General features: G+C 62.0%; 1 protein-coding gene across 1 annotated transcript; it reads right to left on the bottom strand.

Annotated features, from left to right (window-relative positions):
* Positions 1–8,606: 8,606 nt before the first annotated feature.
* SKOR1 (SKI family transcriptional corepressor 1) lies at positions 8,607–13,593 on the bottom strand. Its single transcript, XM_066196349.1, is given in 7 exon segments — positions 8,607–9,325; positions 9,575–9,640; positions 10,355–10,429; positions 10,517–10,591; positions 10,801–10,872; positions 10,962–11,069; positions 11,415–13,593. Coding segments are annotated over 7 exon segments (2,658 nt in total). The 5' UTR covers positions 13,579–13,593; the 3' UTR covers positions 8,607–9,227.
* Between the last annotated feature and the right edge of the window lie 5,492 nt (positions 13,594–19,085).

The raw sequence follows: 19,085 nt of genomic DNA, 5'->3' as shown, positions 1-19,085 counted from the left end.
TATCACCGGCCCCTTCGTTCTGCTCGGCCTCGGGAAAATCCACATTCCTCATCCCGGCACCTCTGCCACGAGCTGCGGAGCCAGGGAAAACCCCCGGAAAAATGGGACACGGGCAGAGGGATTCCCAGAGTTGTTCCCTCGTGTTTGCAGCTCATCCCAAAGCTTTGGGTTTTCCAGAAGGGATCATGGAATCGTTGGGTTGGAAAATCCTTCCAAGATCCAGTCCAGTCGTCGACCCAACCCTGTCCCCAAGTGCCGCACGTGCACAGGGATGTCCCAGATGTCCAGGAAAACTCCGGGAAAAACTGGGCACAGCCAGAGTTGTTCCCTTGCTGATATCCTGCACTCAGCGCTTATCCCAAACCTTTCAGTTTTCCAGAAGGGATCATGGAATCGTTGGGTTGGAAAATCCCTCCGAGATCCTGTCCAGCCATCGACCCAGCGCCGCCAACCACATCTCCAAAGCGCCACCATTCCACAGGGACGTCCCAGATGTCCAGGAAAACTCCGGGAAAAACTGGACACAGCCACAGTTATTCCCTTGTGTTCACAGCTCATCCCAAAGCTTTTGGTTTTCCAGAAGGGATCATGGAATCGTTGGGTTGGAAAATCCTTCCAAGATCCAGTCCAGCCATCGACCCCACCCTGTCCCCAAGTGCCAGCATTCCACAGGGATGTCCCGGGAGGATGACTGTTCATTGGGATGCTGGATAACCATCATTCCCTTGGGATCCATCCCGGGAACTCGCCTGGCTCGGAAGGAAAATCTCTCTGGAGGTAACGAGGAGCACCCCAAGGCTCAACCCTCCATCCCACCTCAGCTCCCAGCCACCTGCAGCTTCCCTCTGGCAAAATCCCATCTGCACTTTTCACCTTTTTCCTGCTCTTTCAACCCTTTCTTTGTCCATGGGCCTTTTCTTTGAGGAATCCTCCTCCCCCCCAAAAAAACCCCAAAAACAAAACCCAAAAAAAAACCCCCAAAAAACCCCCCCAAAAAACCAACAAACACAAAAAACCCCCCACAAACAAACAAGCAAAAAAACAACCAAAAAACCCCCCAAAACTACAAAAAACCCAAACCAACCAACTATCAAAAAAACCCCACCAAAAAAAACCCAAAACCAACAAAAAACCAAACCAACCATCAAGAAAACCCCACCAAAAATCCAAAACAAAAACCAAGCAAACCAACCAAAAAAATCCAAACCCAACTAAATAAAACCGACCAAACAGAAGCAGTTTGAACCCGGCCTCCTGTGCCCTTCACGAAGCTGAGCTGCAGCGAGCTCTCGGGACGTGGCTGTGATTTCCCACATCTGTTATTCCCACACGTTCTTTCCGTGCCAGGAGTCCCGGGGAAGGAGCTCCGGGAGCCCGCGGTGGCACGGGATTCGGTGGGGTTCAGCGTACTGCCGCTCTCGGGAGCCCACGGGGGAATTCCAGCCACGACCTCGCCCCGGCGGTTTTGTTCCCGAACTTCTCTGCACCCAAAGATCTGGCGTGGTGGGGTTTCCTCCTTCCACAGACAGGCTCAAGGGACAAGTCCATGGAATCCTGGAATCATCCAGTTCCATGGGCAAGGCCACCTTCCACCGTCCCAGGCTGTTCCCAACCTGGCCTTGGGAACTTCCGGGGATCCAGGGGCAGCCACAGCTTCTCTGGGAATTCCATCCCAGCCCCTCACCACCCTTCCCAGAGAACGATTCCTTCCCAATATCCATCTCAATCTCCCCTTTTCCCCTCTGAAGCCATTCCCTGTGTCCTGTCCCTCCATCCCTTGTCCCAAATCCCTCTCCAGCTCTCCTTTAGACGCTGGAGGATTCCCTGGATCCTTCCCTTCTCCAGGCTGGGATCATGGATCTTCTCCCAGGCTGTCTGAAGAGCCCTGAGGATCCACCTGGGAGCAGGGGCAAGCAGGAGTTTGGTTGTGGCAGGAACAGATTTCCTTGGGACAGCCCTGGCACAGGTGAGACGCCGAGAACTCTGGAAATTTCCAGCCTGGCTCTGCTTGAAATGAAAACCCCCGTTCTCCCCGGGTCAGATATCCTGCCCGCAGTTCCCCATTTGGACCACGGCTCTGGAAAACCTGATCAGAGCCGCGAAGACGGAATTTTTATTGGGGAGAACGGGGGGCTCCTTGCCAAGGTTTATTTTTCAAGGGAGCAAGAGCTAATCCCGGCAGCGGCTCCAGGGCTGCGCTAGCCTGGATGCCCTCGCAGTGGTTTATGGCAACTCCACCGCCAAGGCTGGGAGGGCTGCTGGTGTTTGCTTTGGACGAGAGCCGGAGGTGGTAACCAGCTCCAAATGTTCTCCTCAGAGTGCTGCAGGCATGGCTGGAAATTTGTTTTCTTCCTCAGTTTGGTGCAGGCATCACTGGAAATCCATTTTCTCCCTCAATGTGGTGGTGCAGGCATCGCTGGAAATTTGTTTTCTTCCTGTTTGGTGCAGGAATCACTGGAAATCCATTTTCTTCCTCAGTTTGGTGCAGGAATCACTGGAAATCCATTTTCTTCCTCAACATGGTGCAGGAATCACTGGAAATCCATTTTCTTCCTCAGTTTGGTGCAGGAATCACTGGAAATCCATTTTCTTCCTCAGTTTGGTGCAGGAATCACTGGAAATCCATTTTCTTCCTCAGTTTGGTGCAGGAATCACTGGAAATCCATTTTCTTCCTCAGTTTGGTGCAGGCATCACTGAAAACCCATCTTCTCCCAGGTTTCTCCTTTTTCTCCCCTGTTTCTCCTTCATTTTTCCACGATTTCCACTTTCCCAAATCCATCCCACCCGAAAACAGCGGAGCATTCAAAGCCGGCCGCAGACCAACAGCCCTCAGTTCAGACATAATCACCACGGACACATCCCCTGCCAGCTTCCAAAGCCCGAATTCCCGCAAAACCCGGCCTTAAACCCCCCCGTTGGGGTGGAAATTTTCCAGGGAATAGCACATGGGCTTCCTCCAGGGAGCCCACAGAGGTTATGGCGTGGAGCGACCCTCTGGAGAGAGCTTTGGACCGGGGCTGAGCGCAGCCGTAAATCCAGGAATGCCTGGGAAAAGAGCGAATTAAAACGTGCGAGACTTGGCAGGGAGCGCAGGGCTGGGGAAGGGGGCCTTAATGGCCCTTCCAGCCCGGGGCTGAGCTCGGTTCCACAGCCAGAGGATTCCCAAAATGTGCCTCCTGTCCTCCTCCAAAGGGTTTTTCCTTCGGGGCAGGGGTTGTGCAGCTCTTCCCAGCCGTGCCGGGGGGGTCAGGGAGGGGATCCTGCCCCCACACCTGCGGGAGTGTCCTGCGACAAGGGGGACAGGAGCGGAGCTCCTGGAGCCAGCCGGGGGGGACTGGGACACCCGCATTGTGAGGAGATGGAGCTGCTCAGCCCGCGGGAGAAATCCCCAAAATAACATCAGGTAGGATGGAAAATCTCAAGATTGGATCTTAAGGTGCAAGATCCCCCGAAACCAGCAGATCTGGACAATCCCTCTGACTGCAAAGATGCGGGATTGTGAGGACGGGATGAGGAGATGGAGCTGCTCAGCCCGCAGGAGAAATCCCCAAAATAACATCAGGTAGGATGGAAAATCTGAAGATTGCATCTTAAGATGTAAGATCCCCCGAAACCAGCAGATCTGGACAATCCCTCCAAAATGGGCAGGTCCCACAGATTCATTAGGAGTGAGAAAGGAGATCAAATGAAAGGATTTTAAGGGGGAACGGGGGGATTTAAAAGGAGCTTTTAAAGAAAAGAAAAAAAAAAAACCAACCCAAGAAAATGTGTTTTAAGTTTCCAGGAGAATTTTCACTTTGTTACGTGAAACTAAAAGCGATTCTGTGAGCCAGGCAGAGCTGCCCTGCTCACGCCCTTCTCACAACAGAGCAATGCACAAAAAGCCCTGTTAGCCCCAAAAATTCCATCGATCCGATTAAACCCACGTCTCCTCACACGTGGGCACCCCTGTTTGTGCCCAGCTCCTTGCCGTCCTGATCATACCTGCCCCCAAAACACCGGATTTCAACCCAAAGGACGCCAGCCAGACACAGCACTGCTCAAATTAAATGGGTTTTCCCCCCCAAAAAATGAAGAAAAGGCAGGAGGAGCCTCCAGCCAGGCCAGGGCTAAACATCACCTTGTCCTCAGCCAGATCCTGAAGCAGCTGGGATTTCTCCCAGGTGAGAACTTTTGGGATTTGCGAGCAGACAACAGCTCAGGGCACGTTTTTGGTCACACCTGAACGTTCCAGGTCCCCCTGATCCCCTTGGATGAACACATCCGTGGTGGGCAGAATCCCAGGAATCTACCAGCATCCCTGTGGGACCACAGGATCATTTTGGACACACCTGAACCCTCCAGGTCCTCCTCAAATCCTTGGGAAAACACATCCATGTTGGGCAGCATCCCTGTGGGACCACGGGATCATCTCCACAGGGTCGCAGCAGTGCCGGGACTGGGAAAAAGCAAAATATATTTTAAAAATAAATAAAAAAAAATAATAATAAAAAAGAACAACACGTGGGACTGGCAGCTTTGGTCTGGGAGAGGAGGAGGATCCCGGGAAGACGATGGAGCAAATCCCGCTGGAATTCATCCCCGACAGAGACCTGGGGAGGGCAAATGTCGCGTCCTGCCCCGGGCTGGGCTCCGGGAGCTGCCGGCGCTTCCCCGGCGCCTCCAGCCCGGGCAGTTCCCGCGGCAGGAGCACGGAACATCCCTCCGGACTCCGGAGAGTCGAGCTGAGCCGGGCGAGGCTGCGGCCGCCACCTCCTGGCGCCTTCGAGGAATCGGGGATTGGAGTGGGAAGGGCCTGGAATCCCCTCCAGGGCCACCCCTGCCGTGGGCAGGGGCACCTGCCGCTGTCCCGGGACACCTGTCCTGTGATGGGACACCTGTCCTGTCCCGGGACACCTGCCCTGTCCCGGGACACCTGCCCTGTCCGGGGACACCTGTCCTGTGATGGGACACCTGCCACTGTTTTGGGACACCTGCCCTGTCCCGGGACACCTGCCCTGTCCCGGGACACCTGCCGCTGTCCCGGGACACCTGCCCTGTCCCGGGACACCTGCCCTGTCCGGGGACACCTGTCCTGTGATGGGACACCTACCCTGTGATGGGACACCTGCCCTGTCCCGGGACACCTGCCCTGTCCCGGGACACCTGCCGCTGTCCCGGGACACCTGCCCTGTGATGGGACACCTGCCACTGTCTCGGGACACCTGCCCTGTCCCGGGACACCTGCCCTGTGATGGGACACCTGCCCTGTCCCGGGGACACCTGCCCTGTCCCGGGACACCTGCCACTGTCTCGGGACACCTGCCCTGTCCCGGGACACCTGCCCTGTGATGGGACACCTGCCGCTGTCCCGGGACACCTGCCCTGTGATGGGACACCTGCCACTGTCTCGGGACACCTGCCCTGTCCCGGGACACCTGCCCTGTGATGGGACACCTGTCCTGTCCCGGGGACACCTGCCCTGTCCCGGGGACACCTGCCCTGTGATGGGACACCTGCCCTGTCCCGGGACACCTGCCACTGTCCGGGGGACACCTCCCACTGTCCCGGGACACCTGCCACTGTCCCGGGCTGCTCCAACCTTGGACTCGGACATTCCAGGGGCAGCCGCGGCTCCTCTGGGAATTCCATCCTCATTCCAGAGGTGGAAAACGCCTGCTCTGGGGTTATATAAAGACAAGCGATCTCTGAATCTGATGGATTGGCCGAAGCCGCCCAGGAATTTTGTTCGGGGTCATCCGGCTGGCGGATTTGCGCTGCTGGAAGCCGGCAAACTCCACCCAGACGTGAAGGAGGAGTACAAGCCTAGCCTTAAATAAATAGAGGGTTTAAAAGTGCCTCGAAATGTCAGGAAGTAAGAAACAGACCCAGTACCTAGTTCATAGTTCAGTGATGTTGCCTTTTGCAAAGTCTGTGAAATTCTAGCCAGAGTTCAGGCTCCTTCCTGCTTTATTATTTAAAAATCTTGACTCTGGCTGTTTTCAGGGGCTACTAAAGCGTTTTGAGACTAAACAACAGAGAGGGAAAAAAAAAAAAAAAGAATAAAAATAATGTAGCCTGCATGATAAAAAATGGTTGTTCCCTCCCAGGGAAAAATTCCTCCCCAAAATCCCGTCTAAAACTCATCCACGCTGAGGTTCGGGGCGTGCTCTGACTGGGACACATTCCCATCCAATCCCATCCCGTACCTAAACCCTCCTGAGGGCATCCCCCGGCCCCGGGAATCCTGTCCCGTCGGGAAAAACCTCCCGGAATTCATCCCCAGCACCCACGAAATCCCCTCCTTGCCAGGAAAAAACTCCGAAATTCATCCCCAGCACCCACGGAGCCCCCTCCCGTCGGGAAAACCGCCGGAATTCATCCCCAGCACCCGCGTGGTGCCTCTAATCGCTTCCCTCGACCCCGGGAATCTCCTCCCGCCAGGAAAAACCCCGGAATTCATCCCCAGCACCCGCGGAATCCCCTCCCGTCGGGAAAAACCCGCCGGAATTCATCCCCAGCACCCGCGGAATCCCTTCCCCGCCGGGAAAAACCCGCCGGAATTCATCCCCAGCACCCGCGTGGTGCCTCAAATCGCTTCCCAAAGAGGGGGAAATCGCCGCTGCGGTTTTCCCGGGGGGTCTCCGGAGCCCTCCTGCCCCCAGGAGCCGCCGCAGCCCCCGAGCACGGGGGGAGCAGAGGGAGCAGCATATGGGGACAAGCTCCGAGCTGCTCCGGCACTGGCCTGAAAGAGCAGCTCCATCAGCCGCAGCCAGCAGACCTTCTGCTTCCCCCGATTCCAAATTCAGCGCAGGCTCCAGCCCAGACAACTCCAGGCTCCTTCCCCGCTTTAATTATTTAAAAAACCTCGCTCCGGCTGTTTATTTTCAGCGGCTGTTAAAGCATTTTGAGACTGAACAGCACCAAAAAAAAAAAAAAAAAAAAAAAAATTAAAAAAATTTTTTGAAGCCTTTCCCTCACTCTGCCGGTGAAGTTTAATTCACTCTAATTATTTCATATTACTTAGACCGTAATAGTTTCATAATTTCTAGTATATTAAGCGCTTAATACGTTGTGTCATTTCCAAGTCGCATATTAAATTCTGCAAAGCACATTTTAATGAGCGCTAAGTGGTGGGGAAATATTAATACCAGCGAACGGCTCGACGGTGGTGCCCGCGTTGGGGGGCAGGTGGGCACGGCTGGGTGAAATTTTGGGATGGAGAGACACCCGGGCCACCTCCTCTGCGGGCTCACTGCTGTCAGGTGGCCCCGGTGACCCAGAGAGGCACAAAACGCGAAGGAAAAGGTTCGGCTGCCCCCTCTACGAGCTCCAAAATTATCCGAATGTTTCATTAATTAATTCATTCCCCTCCCCGGGGGTCACACAGCCCCTCCGCGGCCCGGCGAGTTTGGGGGTTGTTGTTTGGTTTTGGGGTTTGTTTGGTTTTCCTGCACTCACCTGTGGAGGTGCCGCCAGCCCCGCTGATCCCCGGGGTCACACTCGGGATGTCCCAAAGGAAAAATCCCCAAATCCCAGAATGGCTTGGAGGAGACCTTAAGGATTATCCCAGCCACAAGCAGGGAAATTCCCGGTGTCCAGCCCAGCCTGGCCTCGGACATTCCGGGGATGGGGCAAAGCAGCCTTGAGAACTTTCCCTGAGCCCCAGACAAACAAAAACCCCAAAAAGTCTCTCCTGGCCTCCTGCCCCAAAGGGGTTTTAACCTTCATCCCACCCAGACAAATAAAAACCCCAAAAAGCTCATCTGGGCTCCCGCCCCAAAGGGGTTTAACCTTCATCCCACCCAAACAAAACCCCAAAAAGCTCACCTGGCCTCCCGCCCCAAAGGGGTTTAACCTTCATCCCACCAAGACAAATAAAAACCCCCAAAAGCTCATCTGGGCTCCTGCCCCAAAGGGTTTTTAACCTTCATCCCACCAAGACAAACAAAAACCCCCAAAAGCTCATCCGGCCTCCCGCCCCAAAGAGTTTTAACCTTCATCCCACCCAAACAAAACCCCAAAAAGCTCACCTGGCCTCCCGCCCCAAAGGGTTTTTAACCTTCATCCCACCCAAACAAAACCCCAAAAAGCTCACCTGGCCTCCCGCCCCAAAGGGTTTTAACCTTCATCCCACCCAGCCCTGGCTGGGAAGGGCCTCCTCACCCTCGGGGGATGTGTTTGGGATGCGGCTCCCGCTCAGCTGATCCCGAGGTCGGGATTAGAGGAAGGATTTGGGATCTGCTGCATCTCCGGCTGCGCCCACGCGGTGGCGGCCCAGCCCGCGGAACGGCTTAATGAGCGCGGGCGCTAATTAATTACCGGCCGCTCCTTCTCGGCGGGGCTCCTCACACCGCAGCGACCCCGCCACGGGCAGCCCCGCGGTGCCGCCAGTCCCCGGGATGCTCCCGGACCCCGCATCCCTTCCCCCGGTCCCGGTCCCGGTCCCGGTCCCGCGGTGCTCGGTGCATCTCCCAGCCCCGGAGCTTCCCCGGTGTCGTTCCCGCATCCCAGGTGGATTCTGGGCTAAAACCCGGCAATTTTCGGGCTGATGGGTGCGCGTCCTCTCTCCGAGCTCATTAGTGCCGTACCCTCATGTGTGACAGCGGCACATAAATGGGCGTTAATGAGCTCGGGGAGGAGCGGGCGGCACCCCCGGCCCGTCCCCGGGACACCCCCGGTACCGGGGGCCGCGGCAGCCCCGAGCACCAGGCGGCTTCTTGGAGTGTGTTTTTATTAAAGAACCGAAATCACGTACAGAGGGGGGCTGTCCCCAGAGCGTTGTTGTGCCCGTTAAAGTGCCGTTACATCCCGAATTTACAGGCATGGACGGGGGAAGGAAGGGCTGGAGGGAAGGAGGGAAGGGGGGGGGGGGGGGGAGGGAGCGGGGTAGGAAAGATAAAATAAATAAATAAATATACATCATAAAATAAATAAAAATCCGACGAATACTGTACCAAGAGAATCACAGTACATTTATATCCATTGCACGTAGCCACTTTTTGTTTCCAGTCTGGACGAGGGTGGCGGAAGAAGCGGACACACAGGGAGGGAGGGGGAGGCGGAGCGGGGTGGGGGCCCGGCCGGGACCCGGCTCCCCCCCCGGCCGGCCCGGGGCCGCTCCCCCTCTATCGCCGGGCCCGGCAGCGCCGGGCTCCGAGTCCTCTATGTACAAGTGTCTCCTGGCGGGAATGGCTTCTGTGGGCTCTGCCCGCATGGCTTCGGGGGTGGGGGGCCCGCGGGGGGCTCACTGGGGCAGCAGCGGCGGCTTGAAGGAGCAGTTGCCCGTGCAGTGCCGCGGGGTCAGCATCTTGCAGGAGAAGTGATGCAGCGCGTCGTGAGCCTCTGCAAGGGACGGCAGCCGTCAGCGACGGGCCGGGGAGGGTCCCCCCGAGAGCCCCGTGTCCCCCCGAGACCCCCCGAGACCTCCGTGTCCCCCCGTGTCCCCCCGAGGGCCCCGTGTCTCCCCGTGTCCCCCCGAGACCTCCGTGTCCCCCCGTGTACCCCCGAGACCTCCGTGTCCCCCCGTGTCCCCCCGAGACCTCCGTGTCCCCCCGTGTCCCCCCGAGAGCCCCGTGTCTCCCCTCCCGGTACCTTTTAATTTCTGCTGGATGGCGTAGCGCGCTTTTCTCTCCTGGTCCAGCTCGTTGCACAGCGTGTCTGCGGTGGGGAGCGGGCGGGGATGAGCCCGCGGGGCTGAGCCCGCCCCGAGGGCACCCAGAGGTGGGGGGACCGGGGGACGTGGGCTGGCCAGGGAAGTCGTTTTACGGTTTGGGGTTTATTTTTTAGTGGTTTGTTTTGGGGTTTTTTTGTTTTATTTATTTTTGTTTCGGTTTTTTTGGAGGGGGTTTGGAGTTTTTTGGGTTTTTTTTTGTTTTGTTTTGTTTTTTTTTTTTGTTTTTTTTTTTTTTTTAATTTGGCCCGTGTGGAAATGATTGCGGGACGGAAGGTTCGTTCTCTGCCGTGCGAGAGATGCCTCGCAGTCGTTTGGGGGGGCAGCTCGAAATCGTGAGGGGAATTGGAGGGCGAGGAAAGATACAGAATAAATAACAGTAATAATAATAAAACCCCAAAAAACCCCGAACAACAAAAAAAAACCCCAAAGAAACAAAAACAACAACAACAAAAGAAAAACCCCAAACCAACAAGAAACCCACCAAAAAAAACACCACCTAAAAACATCCCACCAAAACAAACAAAAAAAAAACCCAACCAAACAAAAAAAAATCCCCCCCAAAAATAAAAATAAATAAACAGAAAAATCCCTCACCCAACCAAACAGAAAAGCAGAAATAAATGAGATGAAATTTTTGTAAATTAAAAAAAAAAAAAGGAAATTTAAAATAATAAAAGTCCGGATGTGCTCGGCCTTACCTCGGACGATCTGCAGCTGCTGCACCATCTCCTCCCGGTACGCCAGCTCCCGCTTCATCTGGTCCTGGAAGTTATCTGTGGGGCCGGGGGTCAGCCCCGCGCCCGCCGCGGGAGCCGCTCCCGGCCGGGCCGGCCCGCGGGCAGGGGATGGGGCACCGGTACCTTTCAGGCTCTGGAAGTCCCTCTCCAGCTTTTTCCTCAGCTCCATTTGCTCCAGGACCAGTTTTTGTAACTCGTCTGTTTAAAAATACACGGCGGCGGGGTTTGAGGAGGGAGCCCCGCACTTTTCCATCTGGAGGCGGCTCAGCGCGGCGCTAATCGCATTACGTTACATTAATCACAGGAGTTAATCACTCCTCGCACAAAACACAAATAAATAAAGACCTCGGGCCGCGCGGGGGGAGGCCCGGGGGGCGCCGCAAGCCCCCGAGCCCCCTGAACCTCACCTCGGGCCAGGTTCTCGATGTCCTTTTCCAGCAGCGGCGTGCCGGTGACATCCATGGCCAGCCCTTCCTCGCCTGCCGGGGGGACACGGCGCGGTTCAGCCCGGCCCGGGGGAGGGGGACCCGCGGAGGGGCCGCGCATCGCCCCGCGCAGCGGTGCTTACCTCTGTCGGTATTTACAGGGCTGGGATGAGAGACATTCCTTTGGTCCTGATAGGATTTTCTGCTCTCCAAATCCTCCGCCGCGGAGTGATTGTCTTCTTTATCTTGCTCTTAAAGTTAATAAAACGGATTTGCCGGCCATAAGCAATGAAAGTATGGTTCCTGATATATCCTTAATTACATAATTACGGACAAAAGCCCCTCGTTAAAACCTTCTTAGCGGACATCCTAATCGCTTTGCTGGTGGAAAGTAGCTTGCGGGCAGGAGCTTGGCCCCGCCGGCCCATCCCCGCCGCACCGGCGGCATCCCCGGGCGCGGGGTGGGGGACCGGCCCCGCTCCCCTCCCCGGATCCCGTTTGTTTCGCTTTTCTCCCGAAAATCCCCCAAAAACGAAAGCGGCCCTTGGGGGTGCCCCCCGCCCGGGGCTGAGCCGAGCCCGCGGTGCCCGCGTTACCCTTGGCCTCGGGGGTGCAGAGGAAGGCGGCGGGGGCTCCCAGCGAGGCTGCGGGCTTCAGCGGCTGCAGGTGCTCCCCCCTCTCCGGCGCGAACACCTACAAAAGAGCGAGTCAGGAGCAGCCCGGGCCGGCCCCGCGGGGACCCCCCCGAGGGCAGATCCCCCCCCTTTCCCCCGGGCCCCGCACCTCGTAGGCGCCGCTGCTGCCGCTGCGCTCGGGGCTGCCGTCGGGGGCCTGGCCGCCCTCCTGCGCCCCCGCCTCGGCCGCCTTCTCCTCGGGCCCCTCGGCCCCGGCGGGCGGCGGCGGCTCCTCGGGCCCGGCCAGCAGCCGCGGCGGCGGCGGCTCCCGGCCCTCGGCGGGGCCGGCGGCGGGGACGGCGGCGGCTTCGTCCTCCTCGTCCTCCGGGAAGCGGTTGGACTCCACGTCCACCTCGGGCTCCTCGGCCGTGTCGCCGCCGGGGGACAGCGAGCGGTAGCTGGAGCTGCCCTCGCTGAGGAAGTCCGGCGAGAGGTAGCCGGGGCCGCGGGGCCCCGCGCCGCCGAACGCCTCGCGGGTGCCGTAGAGCTTGGCGATGCTCTCGGCGTCCTTCACCACCGGGCGGAAGGCGGACAGGTAACTGCCCTTCCTGGGCAGCGGCAGCGGCGCCAGCAGCGCCTCGTCCCCGGAGCGCTCCTCCTCGCCCGCCGCCCGCGACAGGGCGCTGGGGCAGCGCTCGCCCTCGCCTCCCGCGCCCTCCTGCGGGGTAGCGCTGCTGCGGCCGCTGCCCGAGGGCTCCGAGCCCTCCGGCTCCCCGTGCCGCCCCGCCAGCCCCGCGGGCTCGGCCGCCGCCGCCGCCGCCGCCGCCGCCGCCGCCACCACCACGGCCGTGGCGGCCGCCTTGGCCGGGCTCTGCGCGGGGTAGGGCGGCACGGGCAGGCTGCCGGCGGCCGGCCAGAACACCGGGAACGAGGGGTACACGCCGCCGTCCTTGGCGGCGCCGGGCTGGTGCGGCGGCTGGGCCGGCTGGTGCGGGTGGGGGTGCGGGGGTCCCCAGAACATGCCGGGGGGCAGCGCGCCGCCCTTGCCCGCCTCGCCGCCCCCCGCGCCGCCCAGCGCCTCCTCCTGCTTCTTGGGGCACAGTCCGAAGGCGGCGGCGGGGAAGCCGTAAGGGTGAGGGAAGAGCGGCGGCGGCAGCTTCTGCAGCATCCCGAAGCCCTTGCTGGGCACCGGGATCACCGGGTAGCTGCGCACCGCGCCCGCCCCGCCGTGCGCGCCCGCGGCCCCGCCGTGCGCCGCCGCCAGCCCCAGCGCGCCGCGCTCGCCCGCCGCCTCCTGCCCGCTGCACCGGAGGCTCTTGTGCGCCGGGGCCAGCTCGGGGCCGGCGGGCGGCGGCGGGTGCAGGGCGGCCTTGGCGGCGGGGGAGCCGGCCCCGGGCCCGCCGGCGGCCGCCCCTTGCAGGGAGAAGGTCCGCTTGCGGGTGCCGCCGTTGAACATGGCCTTGACATCCTCCCAGGCGTGCGACAGCTCCTCGGTGGCCGTCTTGTCGCTGAGCTTGAGGTGGCGGCGCCAGGAGTTGAAGTTGGCGGCGTCGGGCTGGGTGTACTTGGAGTCCGGCGTGCGGTGCGAGTGGAAGATGAACTTGTTGGGCGAGAAGTACATGCTGCAGTAGCTGCACTTGATGCACTTGGCGCGGGAGCTGTTGTAGCGCGCCGGGATGAAGCTGCCCCGGGAGCCCCAGGCGCACTCGTGCACCACGTCGAAGGCGAAGTTCTCGGGCAGCTTGGGCGGCTTGTGCTCGCCCAGGAAGGACTTGCAGAGCCGCTCCGCCTCCCTCTTGGTGATCATGCCGCAGCGGCGGGAGGAGATGGGCATGGCCCCGGCCCGCCGCAGGATCTCCAGCTGCACCGGCGTGCACTGCACGCAGGTGATGCCCAGGGCCACGCGCCGGTTGTGGATCTCATTGTAGCTGTAGTTCTTGAGCAGCGTGTTGGAGATCTGCGCCAGGCACAGCCGCTCCTGCCCGTCGATGACCAGGGACACGATGGGCACGCCGTACAGGGAGGTCTCACCCACTTGGTTGGGCTTGAGGGTATTGGAGCCCTGGTACGGCTGCAGCTCTTGCTTTGAATTTGGGGAGGAGCTTGCATCTCTCCCATTTCCCATCTGACTGGCGATCGCCTCCATTCCCCCCCAAAACGCCCCTGCAAAACAAAATCGGGGAAAGGCGCGGGTTAGAGGCGCTGCCGGGGCCCCGCCGCCGCCGCCGCCGCTCCCGGGGCCGCGCCGCTCGGCCCGGCCCATCCCCGCCGCTCGGCCCCGCCGCTCCTCGCTCGGCGCTGCCGGCGCCGACCCGGAGCCCCTCGGGCGCTACCGCAGGACCCTCCCCGACCGGCGGGGTCCGGCGGGGCCGGAGCGCATCCCCCCGCCCCGCGGCCGCCGGTACCGAGCGCCGCCGCATCCTCCCCGCCGGGCGCGGCCCCGCGGCTTGAGCGGCCCCGGGAGCCCGGGGCAAGGACATCCCGGGGGGGGGGGAGGGGGGTCACCACCTCCTCTTCCTCCCTCGCCGAGCCCCCGGGAGGTGCCGCGTCCCTTCCCTTTGTGCCGGCTCGCCGGGCCGTGCCGTGCCGTGCCGGTTTGCGGCGGGCTCCGGGCGGGCTCCAACCAAAGGCGCCGGAGGATGCGGCCGGCGCGTCCCGGGGGCCCGAGCCCCGGGCCGGAGCGGGCGGGCCCAAACTTGGCTGCCGGTGCCCTCGGGCGGAGCGGGGCGGAGGGCGCGGTGGCCCCGAGCCCCTTTGTCGTGTCCCCGGCAGGCGATTAGGCACGGGCGGATTAGGGGCCGGGGCGGGCAGCACCCGCCGCACGTAGCAGAAGGGCAGCAGCGAGCCAGGCAAATTGGCTTAGCGGGGAGGGCTCCCGGTGCTTTAAGCCGCTTCCGAGGTAATTACACAAAATAACGGGGAGCGACTCCCGAAAACGCGCCCCGCTTTCCGCTCCCACCCCCCCCCCCCCCCCACCCCATCCCCACGGCCACCCCGCCGCCCGCTCGCACTCACCGCGCCGCGGAGCCCGGCTGGACGTGCAGGCTCTGCTCGGGACTAGGGCCCGCAGCCCGCAGCCGGGGCCGCCATCGGCCCGTTCCCGGGGCAGCCGAAGCCGCGGGGCGGGCGGGCAGCGGGCGCGCCCTTCACCGACGCCTCGGGGCCGCCGCCCGCCCCGCCGCCGCCGCCGCGTCCGCCCGGGCGAGATGCAACAAGAGCGAGTGACCAGCCGCGCCACCGAGGGAGGATCCGGATCCCTACTTGGAGACGCTGCACATTGATCCGGTGACAGCTAAAATAACGGGAAGACACACCCACTTAGCACCAGCATATTTACATTAACGGCCTCCGGGACCCCGCCGCCGTCAATCACCGATGCGCTCCAGTCAATCACGGCGCGGCTTTAAGGCACGGCGGAACGGGGAGGGAGCGGGGGGAGGGCGTGGGGGGCCGCCACCGAGCGGGGACCCGCCCGGGCTGCCCGAGGTAAGAGCGGGGCTCAGCCCCGCGCCGCACCTGCGTGGGGCTCCGCGCCCCCGTGTCCCCCCACCCCGCCGAGCCGCCGTCCCGGGGGGGAGCCGTGCTCGTTCAAAGTTTGCGTGGGGAGCGGGCGGTAACGAAAAGAGGAGCCCGGGGAGAGCGGCGGAGGGACCCCATCGAAATCGGGGATGCGCTGCTGCCGCGCATCCCTCTGGCAGCCGGGATGCGCGCTCCGGTGCGGGGCGCGGATGCGGGAGCGGTACCGGGGCCGAGGGCGGGGGGCGGGGGGGACACCGGGCGGCAACGAAATCGCCGGGGGGAGAGGGCAGAGGGCGGCGAGCTCGTGGTTTTCGTTCCCCACGGCGGCTCACGCCACACGGGCAGGACCGGCCGGCGGGACCGGCGGAGCGGCTTAGGGGACCCGGCGCTCCGGTGACCGCCGCTCGTGCCGCCGTGGCGGGGGCCTCTCGCCGCATCCCTGCCCGGCTTGGGTTCCCGCACGCGGCGCTCGTCACGGCCACGTTAATTAAACTGTAATTAATCACCGCGTCCGGCCGCGATCGGCGCAATTACACCGATCAAACAGAAGTTAATAACGGCGCGGATCGCCCCCAGCTATCACTTTTGTGCGTGTGCCCCCGCGCCTTCCTTCTTTCCTTCCCTCCTTCCTTCCTTCCCCGCCATCACCGGCGGCACCGGGAGGATGCTGCGGAGCCGCCGCGGAGCGGAGCGCAGGTGCGGAGCCTCCACCTTTCTCCTCCGCGGCCGAGCCGCGCTCCCGAGGCGGGGCAGCGGCCGCCGCTCCCCCCGGGACGCCCCGTCGGGGGGGGGACGCGGACCGGGCGCTGCCGGCCGGGCCTTGCGGCGCGGCCTTCCCGCAATGATCGCAACCCGAGCCGGTAATTATTCGTCGCCTTTTAATTATTTATCCTCGCCGGTCCTCCCCCCTCTCCTCGAGCCGTACGGAGGCAGGAGCGCGGGGAGACGCTCCCGCTGCCCCGCTCGCCGCCGCGTTCCGGGTGATCCCGCGGCGTTCGGGAGCGGCTCCGGGGCACCGGGAGCGGAGCGGACCGAGCCGGTACCGCCGGGGCCGGGAGGAGACGGGCTGGCTCCGGGAGGACGCGGCTGTGCCCCGAGTCCCTCGGCCGTGCCCTCGGCCGGGCCGTGCCTCTGCCCGGTGCCCGCGGAGCTCGGAGCGGCCGAGGCGGCCCCCGGTTCTCCCCGGGGCGAGGAGCGGCCCCGACCCCGGCCCGGCCGCGCTCCCCGCTCCTCGCAACCGCCGTTATCTTTTAACAGTTGAATTGACTGCAGTTTTTGTCAGTTAATTAGGTTTAATTTACATAATTAGTACAGTATAAAGAGTATTGGGGATAATCAGGAGGTACGTCTCGCTTACTGTGTAAACACGGATTCGGAATTAAAAATCAGATGTAATTAAGGCGTGTGCGCGCGGCTTTTAATTGTAATGAATTTCTAATTAACGCTCAACGATCGCCGCACGCGAGAGCCGGGACGTTTGCCGGCACCGCCGCCCCCCAAAACCGGGGACCCCCCCGGGGACACCCCCGGGGCCGGGGGGCGCGGAGGGGCCGCGGCCGGCGGGGAGGGCGCTGCGCCCCGACGGGACCCCCCGTCCTTCCCCGTCGCCCGGGCCGGTGCCGCCGGCAGCCGAAGCCCGTGGATAATTTAGGTTAAAACTTAGGGAGCCGTGTCACGGGTGTATAAATAAATAATCACGCGTGGCGGGCGCGGAAGGCCCCGCGCTCCTGGAGGGCTGAGCCGAGATTGCCACATAAATCACGGCGGTCTAATTCAGTGGAAGTTTAATAAACGCCTCCTATTGGAAATGAATGTTCCCCATTTAACAGTTGTATCAGCACCATATAAAACCATGACCCCAATAAATTTAATTTTAGAGGCCGATCAATCCGGGCTTCTCTCCATCGATCCGCGGCGGCTCTGCACCTCCGCAGCCTCTTCCGCGGCCCTTCCCGCCGAGGCGGGGGAAGGAGCGCTTCGATTAGACTCTTTATTAGGAAAAGATTGCTCCGAGAGGCCTGAAAATTAAACGGTGACATTTTAATTACTGGACATTGACAAAGGGAGCGGGCGGCGGCTCTCTGCAGGCCGGCCACACTCCGCCTGACCCGGCTGCTGAAGCCCCCGCGGGGCGGGGGGAGCAGCGGGAGCCCTGGGGGTTCCTCTGGGTGCGCCCCGGGATCCCTTCCCAGGGCTGGGCACAGCTGGTCCCCACCCCCATCCACCTTTTCTGAGCACAGAGCGCGTCCCCCGGTCTGTGGCCGCCTCCTCTGTGCCCCCCACACAGCCCCTCCATCCCCACAACACCGCCCCGGCTCTCCCCGGTGTGCCTCGGGTCCAAGCCCGCCGCTGCTGTCACCTTGTCCCCTGTCCCTCTGCCCACCCAAACCCTCCCTGGTGCCTTTAAACCCTCCCGATTTTCCCTGGCCGGAGCGGCTGCGGAGGAACGCGGCGTGCGCGATCGATAGACACGACTTTATTGATCAGGTGGAAGCGAACGCCTCGGCGGGGACGGAGCGGGACGAGGCGGGGGCAGCGGTTCCGTCCCCTTTGCCCCTACCGGGGACAGCCGGGCAACGCTGCGGGATGGAGCCGCACTCACCTGCGCGGGGCCCCGGCCGCGGGGAACTTTTCCTCCTCCTCCTCCTCCTCCTCCTCCTCCTCCTCCTCCTCCTCCTCCTCCTCCTCCTGCTGCCGCCCATAAAACCCCCCAGACATCCATTAAACACCTCCCGGGCTCTGACAAACCTTGAACTTGCGCCGCGGGCCCGGCGCCGGCAGCAGCCGCAGCGGGGACCGGGGAGGCAGCGGCGGCTGCGGGAGCGGGGAAGGCTCAATCCATAAATCCCGTCCTGAGCGCACGCGGCTGGTTTATGGACAGACCCTCCGCCGAAGGTAACGCAGCCCCGGGTCAGCGCAGCTCCCCGGCAGCGCCTTCCCGACGGGAAAGGCGCAGGATCACAGGCTGGCTGCGGCTGCCTCGAGTTAGGAGAGACCTTAAAGCTCCTCTCGTTCCAACCCCACCTCCATGGGCAGGGACACCTTCCACTAGAGCAGCTCGCACATTTTTTTTTTATTATTCGGTGTGACCGAACCCTACAATTGGAGGATTGTAGGAAATCCTACAATTTCCTCTTTTTCACCGTTAGGTTTTCCCAGGCCAGGTTGGGGGAGCAGGAGGAGGCCACAAAGTTTAAGGGACAGTCCCCTTGATCCCTCCAAATTTCTGGTGCCTGTGAGCATCCCTCCCCCCGGGAATGCTGAAGATGAGTGATCCTAAAAATACGGGTTACAGCTCAGGATCTCACCATCAGTGGGCTCCAGCTCCTCCCGCGGGGAGCCCCTGTGCCCCCCAGGCCCGGCCGTCACCTCGGGGACATCGCTCCCACCCCTTCGGGGCTCGGGCTGCTCCTTGCCCGGGGCAGAGTGACCATAAATGCCCTGCCCTGGGTGCGGGAGGGGCTGAGGGGCCGCAGGTGGAGCCTCTGCAGCTCTCGGGGACCTGCGGGCACCTGAGATGTGTTTGTTCCCTGACGGGCCGGCCCGTGGCGGTCCCCGGGGTGTCCCCGGGTTCATCTCTGCGGGTGCCACATCCCAACGGGAGTGGGACGAAGATCCCTTGCCCGGAGATGTGTCCGAGGAGCTGAGCAGCCTGGGGGCCTCTGGAGCATCCTGGAGATGGGATTTGCTGCCCGAAGAGGCCGAAGGAATTCTCTGTGTGTGTGTCCCCGCAGAGCGGAGCCGCCCCCGGGGACAGTCCCTGATCCATCTCGGGCCTCCTGCCCCTCCCCAGCCCAGGAACAGCTCCCGGGGGGTTCCCGGAGCAGCTCCCGGGGATTTGGTGGCTCCTGGATTGTCCTGCCCGGGGACAGCGCTGGGACAGAGCCCGGCGAGGCCGGTGCCCGCTGCGGTGGCATCGCCCCCTCCTCACCCCTCTGCCCCCGGAGCCGCTTCTCCCGCAGCTCTCGCTCTCCACCGGCGGATTTGGTTCCCTACAGGGGTTGTTTATTTCCCAGCAAAGCCCCCAAAATTCCCAGGTTTTGCCCCCACACCCCTGCGGTCCATCCCTTTTCCAATGGATGGCTCCGGGTGGAACTTTCCCTGCGGGACCACGCGGCTCCGGGAGGCAGGAAA

Source organism: Chamaea fasciata, unplaced genomic scaffold (assembly GCF_029207755.1).
Source record: "Chamaea fasciata isolate MVZ Bird 193981 ecotype frontalis unplaced genomic scaffold, bChaFas1.0.hap1 SCAF_14, whole genome shotgun sequence".
In the NCBI taxonomy this organism is placed as follows: domain Eukaryota; kingdom Metazoa; phylum Chordata; class Aves; order Passeriformes; family Sylviidae; genus Chamaea; species Chamaea fasciata.
Note: the sequence above shows the minus strand (reverse complement) of the source record. Positions and strands in the feature narration are given on the sequence as shown.